This window comes from Centruroides vittatus, unplaced genomic scaffold, assembly GCF_030686945.1.
Source record: "Centruroides vittatus isolate TY-2023 unplaced genomic scaffold, ASM3068694v2 scaffold_1519, whole genome shotgun sequence".
Lineage (NCBI taxonomy): Eukaryota > Metazoa > Arthropoda > Arachnida > Scorpiones > Buthidae > Centruroides > Centruroides vittatus.
In genome coordinates, this window is record NW_027122682.1 from 69,563 (window position 1) to 81,611 (window position 12,049).

Sequence of the window (12,049 nt, forward strand, 5' to 3'; positions counted from 1 at the left end):
AACCAATCTTGTATAAGAAAATATTTCCCCTAAAAAATTTCCTTGAATAAAAATATCTGAAGTCAACACTGCACATGGGCCCCTGATTGCCTGATTGCCCATGAAGCTATAATGCAGCACTGGGCACTAAGAAGACTTTTTCCATATCTGTCACAGGTTTGGCCAGGCTCACAATGGGGATGGCCTGGTACATCAGAATAGATTAATGGTAAAACATTTATGGAAAGTTGTCCGCCCGAATAAATCTTGGATCCTTCAGAATGATCCACTGATGCCTTACAAGTTGTTCCATTTTAATACTTATTTTATTTACTATAAAATAAAAGTATTTTTTTTATTAAATAGCACAATAACATCCTTGTTATATTGTTGTTCACACAAATGACTCAAAAATCAAATCTTATAAAAAATATCAAATATTGTTTAACTTAGTCTGTGTAAACATTTGACTTTACATTCCAAACCAAAGATACATACCTTTACATACCAAAGATCTAATGTTTACATCAGAAATATTTATAAGAATGAATGAAAACAATATTGATAGACTTTCATTTATCAAATAAATTAGAAAGGATTGGAAAAATTTGATGATGGCATTTAACAAACAGGAACAATACAAGGAGTTGTTTTAACAAAAGTGTTCTTTGGATTCCATACTTGATTCTGTCACTGATCATCTCAAAGTTTTCTAGAATTAATTGACAGTGAGTTGTATTACTTCGTTTTAATTTCTGTTGATTGTTAGAAAATTGCTATAAAAAGAAAGACGAATTGTTTTGAGTATTTAGTTCATGACACGTTAAAATATTTTTGCAATTCTGTACAAGTTTATCATTCTATTAGTCATTGAAATTCATTAAAACTTGCATCATTAAATATGTATTCCGAGACCGTGTCTTCTCTTTATTTGTATTTATATTCACTACTAGGTGTATTAAGAGACACAAGGCTTTTTTACATCTTTATTCCTGGTGCTTCAGCATATGGCAGAACCAGAAATAAAGATGTAAAAAAGCCTTGTGTCTCTTAACACACCTAGTAGTGAATACAAATTGCATCATTAAGTAAATATTACAAAATGACACAAGTTTTAGGAAATGTAATAGGCTAAATATATTATTCATAAAAATAAAAACATCTTTAGTAGTCAGATTTCAATTGAAAACAAATCAATTGTTTTCATTACTGGTATATTATGCTATAAGCAGTTTTTCTGATTATTATTTAAGCAGTATAGACAAAAGAATATGATAACTGAAGTGACTTATATTAATTCAAATTTCCTATTGTGTTGGCTTTTCTAATTACTAGTTAGTAGGACCAACATCAAGAATTTTTATAGGAACATTGTTAGTATATTTTTATGTTATCATTGCTTACTTGCAAAATGGATTGCAATTTATTACTGCTTAACATAAACAAGTGGCTGTACAGAGGATGAATATTAGAATTTTGTTAAGAATTTGAAACATTAGTCAGTTTTACATTGAATATTTTTAACCGTTGTTCTTAAACAGTCACTTAACAACTCTTACTCCAATAACAGATTGTACATTGAAACTAAACATTTACTTTTGTCAAACTTATAAATAAATTTAATGTCTGATAGAAGTATTCTTGATGATAAAACTATAATAAAACTATAGTACAATAGCTATTTGTGTCAATTCTTATCAAATAACTTTAAACAGAAGTAAGCTAGTATAAAATGTCAAATGGACATACAGTAGAAGTTTGTTAATCTGGCACCTGACAATCCAGAATACATGAATCCTGCATCTTCTAAAAATTAATTAATAATCTAGTATTGTCCCATGATAATCCATGAATCAGAATCTGTTTGAATGTGTGGTGCACTAAAGAGTGGTGAAAAACACAATAAAAATGTGTGGAAAATAAAAATTACATGCACAAGAATCAATGCAAATGTTGATTTTGTGTAATGATGTGTTCATTAATGTTTCTGCAGTTTTTCCAGTCAAACTTAAAATAGTATAGTCATGCATTCTTGCTTAATAGAATCGCTAAGAATTTGAATTTGCGCTTAACATATAAGAGAATACTAAACACAAGTCCGATGCAGTGGCATAGCGAACGTAACTGGCGCCCGGGGCATAACTGGCACCCGACACTTTATTGGCGCTCCTCTCCCCCTCCAGAAACACATATAGTTTGTCTTGGAGACCATTTGGGCGCCCCTCTGCGAGTGGTGCCCGGTACACTATACACCCCCTTGCACCCCCTCGTTATGCCACTGGTCTACGTAAATAAAACTCATCTGCTAAATTATCTATAATCCTACAAAGTTTAATGGAATGTTCAAAAATATTGCACCAACTTATAGCTTTTGAAGCACGCTGAAATAAATAAATTACATGTAAGTGGGCATTTTATATTTAATTACATTAAATGTAATAATATAAATTTTAATTTATTTAGGCCTATTTATAGAACACGTAATTCGCTAATTTTCTCGTTAATTTTATTTGTTTCGAAGAAATTTCAGGATTTACAAATGAATGTTTATTAAGAAGTTGTGTGACAAAGAAAAGCCTTGTGATAAAGCATTGACAGAGGTCAACGTCATTAGATATAAATATGTTTTCAGTTTTAACATTTAATAATCGACAGACGGGATTTAACAATGAACAATGTTACAATTAACATACTAATGACATACAGGCAGTCCTCTACTTACGAACATTCGACTTACGAACTTTCGAAGTTACGAACAAAAGCCGACAGATGGCGGGTTAAAGTGCAGTTGGTTATTTTTTATGTATAGTCAAGTTTATTTTTGAAGTTTTACGTTAAAACATTTACAGTACATACATATGTACATTTGTAGTTGTTTTAAATGAGTAATTTTAATAAATAATGTACTGTACATGTGATTGATTTGAATTTATACTTCCCTTTAACAATCTTAATTCGACGTTATTCAAGTAGCCTAAACATTACATAATTGTAAAAACAACCTTATATTTGAGTTTTTGCGCCAAACATTGTCTTTTCGAGTTACGAACTTTTCGACTTGCGAACGACCGCTACGAACGGATTAAGTTCGTAAGTAGAGGGTTAAGCTCTATAGTTAAGCTAGACATAAGTCCTTTGTTTTGTCGGTACGTGGGGACCAATTGATATTGTTACGGGTGGTCCCAAGTGTCTTTGTATTTTCTTAGTTAGTAAGTGTGTACAATTGTTTCTTTGGAAACTATCGGTGTTAACTGTAATTAATAAACTTTTTTAAAATTTTTATCAAAGCCGAGCGATTCTCAGGATTCTGTTATTTATTACTCGGCTACACTTGTGTCAATAGTGTTAACTGTAATTTGTGTATCAACCTGTTGCGCCTAAATTACATATATTGTCTTTGAAATAAGTTATGAAGTTGTTGATGTTAATTATGATATTGTTTAACTAAACTATTTCTTAGAATCTTTCATTATATAAGCAAAATAAATATTGATTAATTTTATTTTATTTTTAATACTTTTGTGTCAGGCTTATAATTCAATATTTGTTTGTCTTATCACCTTTGACAAGTTTATAATTCTTTGAACAAACATTGAACTTTACTTGACGTTTTATTTGGAAATATAATTTATGTTACTTTTGTTACGAGCATAGATGTAGGCAGAAGTGTTTAGCTACGGTGCAAGCTTATTTTGGAAGGGTGTGGTGTAAGAGTTGTATAATAAGAATGTAAGAATCAAAGAACCAGATACAGACCAAGCAAAAATTGATGCAAAATCAATAATAGCCGAGGTTATAAATATTGAGGATGAAGAATTTTATCGACTTGGCACTAACTTGTAAGTGTAGAAAGCTAAAGTCATTATACACCGAGAACCAACTTACATTGTGTAAAGCATCAAAAAAGTAGGAAGTTATTGTATGGAAAATGATTAGCAAACTGTCTTTCGTTAGAGACCAAAGGTTCAAAAATTGCAATTGTTTAAAAAGTGTTCAACAAAAACATGTTTGTGTGAATCACGAACTTTGTCGTGCAATTCTAAATGTCGTAATAGTTAACCTTGTTGCAACAAGTATATTTTCTCTGTCATCAAAAGACTTATCATTGTGTGAGTCTTTTGGATGGCGTTTCGCGGTCAGCCCTTCCGTGTGGGCGAGGTAAGGCACTAAGGTTTCCCATTTTCTATGCGTTTAATAACAGCGGAAATTGATCTTACACAACTTACAAAGATGAGCCTCGGTTGAACAATGTTAGAGTCTCTTTCGGGGTTATCCGTCGAGATCCGTCGAGCCGGAATTTCAGTCACTGTCCGAGAGTCTTTTTTTTTTTTTTTTGAACGTTCGTTTTTAGCACATCCTCACAACCGCGGAGAGCCCCACCTGTCGTTTTGCGCACCACCACCAAGACTTCCCTTTTTTTCGTCTCTTGCGTACATGTCCAAAACAATCGCTGAAACCCGATTCCTCGAAGGGTTATCTCATTGGTCTCATCTTGTCACTTAAGACAATTTGAAACCCACCGGAGGTCAGCAGCCAGCCCGGTTTGGATTCCACTCTTGCTAGCTCTACTTCGACTGTGGACCCATTAGTTCACTTACTTTCTCAGTTTACACCTCTTTAAAAAAAACAACCTTTATTGTTCCTTCGTGCGGTTTATTTTTCTTTCAACATCCGAAACCGGAACTTTAACGCATTCCGAAGTATCTCACCTTGGGTAACGATTCGGACCTCGTTCGGGTCCCCACAATTGTATAAGTTTGTTTGAAACTACAAAATTCTTTTCTATTTTAAAATTCTGTCACTTAAAACTGGTTATATTTGAATTAATAACAGCTTATTTTATAAAAAGTGTAAACTTTTCTATTCTACTATGACTTAATGTTTATTATAACCAGGTCTCGACACACAGTATTCGCTTGCCAGTGGGAACTACATTTGCTTATCGGAGGTTAAAACTACAGTCATACAAGCAGTGGCGTAACTACGTATTCAGCGCCCTGGAGCAAGTAGAATCGGTGTCCCCCCCTAAAATGTTAAAATTTACAGGTACATGGACATCTTTTTGTCGCAGAGAACACCGGTGACTTCTCTCTATCTTAGCCATGCCGCATTCACCCTCGCTCATACCTTGTCGTCAATGCCTCCGTCACTCCGTGGGGTTGAGTCGAGGTAGCAAAAAGTGTGCGTTTTATACAAGTTATCACCGTTGACCTGGATCGTGCCCACATTTGGAAACATTTCTAGATATTCGGTCTTCTTGGTGTTAAGGCGCAAGCCAAAGCAACTCAGACGGTCGCTCTAGCCTACACCTGGCATTGAAGCTCTTCTCGAGTGGTGGTTGCAAGCTTGATGTCTTCAGCATAAAGCAGCGTCCAAGGCACATTGTTTTGTATATCCTTTGTGATAGTGTCCATGATGAGAATGAATAACAGTGGCGACAGTGCGGAGCCTTGATGAACGCCAACGTACAGCTTTCTGACCCAGTTGACGAGATCTTCGGGCACTCCGTGGTAGCGGAGTGCATACCAAATGAGCTGGTAGGGTACTCGGTCAAAGGCCTTTTCCAAGTCGAGGAAGGCGGCGTGTAGTGGTTTATTTTTCTCCCGGTGTTTGTCCATCATCCTGCTGGCTGCGAAGATTGCATCGGTAGTTCCTCTAAGTAATGACAGTCAATACATAAATATGTATTCAATAATTTTTACTTTCCTGGCTGTTACATATAGGCCCTAATAGAGAGAAAGTGTAGCGATCTGTCAAAGGATGACCCCTCCCAAATTTTTACACTTTTGGACTCGGGACACCTTCAAATGTCGAGATAGGCAAAAGATTCGGTTCTTTTTCTCTATATGAATGGATATTAGACTGTGTGAAGGGCACGATTTTGTTCACCCTGTTTGAAGCCTAAAGGAGGATGCACACATGCGGCGCGACAAGGAAAAGTGGTGTCGCAAACGCATCTTCGCCGCGCGACAGCGCAACCAAGCGTCAATCCGCTTACATTTCGGCGCATGCGTTTAGTATTCAAGATGGCGAACGATACCGACACTGCCGCTATCCACGTGTTTACAAATTTCGTTTTGTACGGCTTGCTTTATTTAGCTAGAAGATTTTGGATTAGAGATATTTTCTCGGATCGAGAAAGAACTGGTGTACAAAATACGCTCATTCCTCGATTAAGATCTCTCGATAAAGAATACTATTTCGAGTAAGATTCGGTTGTTTTGTTCTTTAAATTAAATTATATATGATTATTTGTGTAGAATTTGTGTTAAATTTATTATCCTTTCCTCTTTATTCTGATGTTAGTTATCTCGGTTAATCGCATAGAACTTTCCGCCATTAAAACACCACGTGACTGTATTTTCTCACGTGACTACCAGACGAACTGTTATTGGCTGATAGAAGCGCGTGTTGGCAGCACAAATCGACTTCTGCGGCGAGAAGAAATGACGTCATTCTGCCGCTTTTCATTGCCGCCCCGCACGTGTGCATCCTCCTTTCTTTCTTTGTTTGTTTGTTTGTTGTGTTCATCTGGAGATTTCAGCCACTGAGGCTATTTTCTCCGAAGTGCTGCCGCCTGGTGGTTAAAGAAAGCGGCCCGTTTGCCTTATGTATTCTTCCAAGGCTGAGATATGTTGTTTTGCTGGTACACTCCGCGACAAAAGTATAACCCACCCCCTGAATTTTTTCATATCTGATAAAGAATTATAGTTATATTAATATATTACTAATACACAAAATTTGGGTGTTAGTAAGTTTATTATACTACCAATACATTATTTATTAAATGCATAATTAACCAAATACAAATGATATTGAGTTTTGCAGTGCGACAAAAGTATAACCCAGGTAATGAAATTTAAATAAAAATTCGAGAAAAATATAACAAACAATAATCATTCATATAGATTAATATTTAGTAGATCCACCACTTTTACTTATCACCTCAATCATTCGGTCAGGTAAACTGTCATATAGCTCTTTAATTATGTCTTGATTTATATTTTGCCACTCGTCAACTATCACCTTCTTTAACTCTTCAACAGAAGTAAATTGTCTTGATCCACGATAGACAGCTTGTGATAAATTTCCCCAACAATTCTCAATTATGTTCAAGTCAGGAGAATACGCTGGCCATTCAAGAACTTGAATATTTTTTTCAGTAAAGTAGTCTCTAACTACCTTTGCACGATGGATACTGGCATTATCTTGTTGAAAAATGAAATTAGGACCAGCAATTCGCATTGCATGAGAGTTAATTTGCTCGTTTATTACTTCTATATATCGTTTACTATTTATTTTTCCAGAACAGAACTTAATATCCATTTTACCTGAGTATCCAATACCAGACCATATCATTACACTACCACCTCCGGCTTGTCGACGGCTCAATATAAAATTATCTTTTCTTAAATTGTGAAAATAGTAATTAAAACCATCAGGTCCATCTAAATTGAACTTCTTTTCATCAGAAAAGAAGTTCAATCTAGGTTTTTCGGGGCCTAGGACTTATTGAAGCCCAACGGGGCCCCATTTTTACCAAACCTAACCTATTAACTATTTTTTACTAAACGATAGGTGCTCATTGTTAATGAAAAAGTATTAAACAATAACTTCACACAAAAAGTTTCACATGAGTGAAAAAGTATTAACAATGTATGATAATTCAATTTTTGTGGGCCCTTGACACTTAGGGGCCCAGGGCATAAGCCCTATTAGTCTGTATGTAGATCCACTCCCGAACACAGGAGTTAATGTTTGTTTGTTTGTTAAGTTATGGCAATGCAACACGTGGGCAATATGCCTAGGGGAATGCCTTCTGAGAGCATTGGTGTAGCCAGGGTTTTGTTATGGGGGTCTAGTAGAGGCTGTAATTTTCTGGGGAGGGGCACCAGGTTAACTGGGGGACCGTGCCCACCCATGCCCCTTCCTGGCTATGCCCATGTCCAGAAGGTCTTTTAAGGGAAACTGGCCTCTATTTAGACGTTACGGATGTAAACCCGGAAAATTCCACGTGATCGACCTGTCCAAGCAAGGCACGAACCCGTGACCGAACTCCCAGTGTTCGGGAAACAAAGACCGTTTGGCTACTGGTGGGCCACACGGGAGTTAAGCTTCAAAGTGGTTGATCTAAATCGTGCCTTCATGCACATTCTAACATTTCAGGCAATGAGTTCTACTGTACTATTATAAAATGACAACAAGCTTAATTTTGAGGGTAGAGACGAGTTTTATAAAAATATTGCGAACGCTAATAACGAGTAAAATATTCATTAAGTCCAGCAAAACTGGAGATATGACACACGATTCCTTCTACGTCTCCAACCTGTTTACCTTTAAGAACCAAAATTTAATAGCATTAATGCCCCTTTATATGCAAGTTACTGTGCCAAATTTCGTTTTTTAACTTTACCCATTTTGAAATATTATATAATATCTCAGCAGTGGCGTAGCGAACATAACTGGCGCCCGGGGCACAACACTTTATTGGCGCCCCTCTTTTCCTCCAGAAACACATATACCATACTTTGTCTTGGAGACCAAGGAGGTGTATCGTGCCCCAGGTGCCACTCACAGAAGGACACGCAGGGCATGATATACCTCCTTGCCCCCCTCGCTATGCCACTGTATCTCAGAACAAAATAAAGAAATTAAAAAAAATTAGATGCCAGCACACACACACGAAGTTTCCACTTTTATTTGACACTGCATACAAGTAAAGATTATTGTAATAAACAAAAATTTAAAAAAACCTTTTTAAATTTTTATGTTAATTAATGAACATTATCTTCAAACCTAGGTGTTTTAAGAAATTTTTAAAACATCATAGGTTACAGGTACGATAAAGTATGTATGTCATTTATAAAAATTACCCAAGCCAGTCGGTAAATATGGACGTTAACCAGTATCTATTGGTAAAAGTACAAAATGTGGACATTTTATCGAGGATTTCAGACTTACTACTCAATACCAATAAATGTTTGGATTTGCCAGTGCCGGACTTTGGACTTTTACAGTAACATACATAAAAACCAGTTAAATGCATAGAAAAATTTTTAATTAGAATAATTCTCATTAATTAACTTTTATTTAGTTTTTAAAATTGTTATATAATTTAGTTACTGGTAGTATTTTAAATTTATGTATAAGTATACATATAAAATTATTATTAATGTCATATGTAAAAATTGTTTTTGTAGCTACTGAAACACACGATGATGATGGTTTACCTCATACTCTGGAACATCTCATATTTATGGGTAGCGAATTATATCCTTTTAAGGTAATTACATTCATTTTGATAACCGACAATTTATTAGTAATTATTGCTGTGGTATATTTACTAGTCAATTGTATTTTCTTTAGTGATTTAAAAGTTTTATGCCTCACTCAGTGGTCTAACTACTATTAAGTATAATTAAAGCAAGTTTAAAGGGGCCTAGACTAGGCCCTGGACACTGTTTCTATAGAACAGTAAAATATGAGAATTTTTTTATAATTATACAGTATACCACTTACACTAAACAGGATCTTTTATTTTCTGTATTTTCAGAATTAGTTGTCCTTATTATTCATCTATTGATTTTTATTGTCTTGACACTGATAATTTTTTATCTTATTTATTTTTTAATTTACATAAATAGAATTAGAATTAAATTATTATTTTTTTTTACTATCTTTAAGTCTTAATCATTAATCATTTCAATTACTTTTAGGGTATCTTGGACCAATTAGCAAATCGCTGTCTGTCTTCGGGTGCAAATGCTTACACCGTTGTCGACCATACAACTTATATGATAAGTACTATTGGACCCGAAGGATTTTTGAACTTGCTACCTATTTATATGGATCATTTGCTATATCCACTTCTGACTGTGAGTACTCTTTAACAAATTTTTATTTCTTTTATCATTTTTATGTATTTTTAATATATTATTTAAATTCATAGACATATTTGATCAACAGTTTATCATACAGTTCAACCTTTGCTAACAAATAAAAAAAATTTTTAACTAGCACTTTTGGTTTTTTTTTAAAAATGTTTTTGTGCTCTCTCTCTCTGCGTGCCATATCAGATTCCTGACATCGGCGACACCTAGCGTAGGTTAGTAAGGTGGTTAATAATGCGCCAAGGTGTTTTCTAGGGAAAGTTATACCCAGAGTGGTTTCCCGTTGCTTTCTCTGGGGCGCGATGTTACGCAAGGGGAAAGAATGCCTTCTAGGAGGTCTTTTAAGGGAAACTGGCCCCTATTCGGGTGTTACAAACGTGGAGAAAACCCGGAAAACTCCACGTGGCCAGCCTGTCCGAGCGTGGCGTGAACCTGCGACCGAACTCCCAGTGTTTAGCAATGGAACCGCTTGGCCACTGGTGGGCCTTTTTTTGTGCTAATACATGCAAAAAATAATTCAAACTGTCATAAAATTCTAAGAGAATGCATAAACGGAATTGAGTTACTTAAGTTAATTCAAATAATAAAAAATTGGGCATATATAGAAACAAAATTAAAATACCAGAAGTTTGGTGCTATCACATGTCCAGATATAATAACTGGGAATATATGCAGGATGTTAAAAAAAAAGCATTCGGCACTTATATATTAGGTAATACATGTCACGCTGAGTAAAAATACTAGTAAATACAGATTGAAACTTTAATTGTAAATTGAACTAGTAAATATACAGTAAAACCTCATTATTTCGATATCAGATAATTCAAAGTATCACGTAATTAGAAGTCAAGTCTACATTCCGGTCAAGAGATCGGGATTTTGCATATATTTTAGTTCGGATAATTCAAAATATGCATACAATAAAATTTCAAGTCATTATCTGGATTAGATTTTGATGACGATACTTCTGTTTTAAATTATGCAATTTATAAATCTTTCAGAACTCATACAAAAAAGAAAATTTTGTAAATATTCTCTGTAAACACATATATATGATGTAATTTATTAGTTTTAATAAAATCTATAGAAAAAATAAAAACTGAAGAGGTGTCATTAAGACCCAAAATGCATAACTACATCCAGTAATAAAGTCTATATCAATAAGAGTTTCTTGTGTGATGTAAGTTACTGAATAAAAGCCAAAAAATTTTAGGCTTAAAAAAATCAACAGAAAATTTGCGACTTCTAGCCCATTCTGCAAATATAAAAGAAACTAATGAATGATATTTGTCCATTTACCCATGTAATTTTGTTATATGTTAACCAAAACCCATTCCTTGTTTTCGAGGCCAAGTTAGCCCCGAGTGTTATGTTACTAATTTTATTATTATAATATTAAAGTTGGTCGAGGATGCCCATTAAAAGCGACTGAAAATATCAGAATATGTGACCGCATGGTTTGCAACTCTTTGGTACCTTGCCAGACTGACACCACTGTGTCTTTTCGGACAGACACAGAAACCGAGTTGGCCGCAAATTTCATTGTGTGAGCGGTCGTGCTTGTAGGCTTCCGGATTCGGAATGGAGGTGGATGAAAATGACCAGAGGAAGTACACTTCGCAAATAAAAAGAAACTTGTTTATTAATGAATATTATGTACAACTCTACGGTAACATTTTAGAAGCTTAGCACAATAGCTAGAAAGAGAGGGATGACTCTATCGTGTCCCTGACCGAGAGAGAGAGCTTACAGTAAGTTTGCGAGATGATAAATATCTTAAATTACTCGTGATTCCTAGACGTAACGATGTGACATAATCCTCTTTTTGTCCTCGATCCTCAATGTGGTAATCCTCATTTTCTTGGCTTTTTGGGCGGCGGTTAGTGGCGAGCGACGAAGGCAGGGCGGCGGGGCGGAACACACACACACTTTTTTTGAAAAGCTTGATGACGACTACCCCGGATTGTTATCACCCCCTCTCTTTTATTTGGAGCACCTCCTGGGTTTTTTCCATGACTTCATTAAGATTTTTAGTGACCAATAGTCAAATGTTCACTCGTTGGTTCTGGGTGACACATTCGATGTGTCGCCTTCAATAGGGAAGTAAGTCCGTGGAAACAGGTTTAATTGTCTCTTGGATCTTAATCTGATATTTCTCTCGAAAAATTTGTTCGGCCCGG

At 35.2% G+C, this 12,049-nt stretch overlaps 1 protein-coding gene across 1 annotated transcript in view; it reads left to right on the forward strand.

Annotated features, from left to right (window-relative positions):
- Positions 1–12,049, forward strand: part of LOC136987369 (uncharacterized protein C05D11.1-like) — a 38,631-nt gene that overhangs the window by 2,998 nt on the left and 23,584 nt on the right. Inside the window, exons 2-3 of the mRNA XM_067285101.1 lie at positions 9,180–9,262; positions 9,696–9,854. Coding sequence (XP_067141202.1) covers positions 9,180–9,262; positions 9,696–9,854 — 242 coding nt within the window. The remainder of the gene's footprint in view (positions 1–9,179; positions 9,263–9,695; positions 9,855–12,049) is intronic.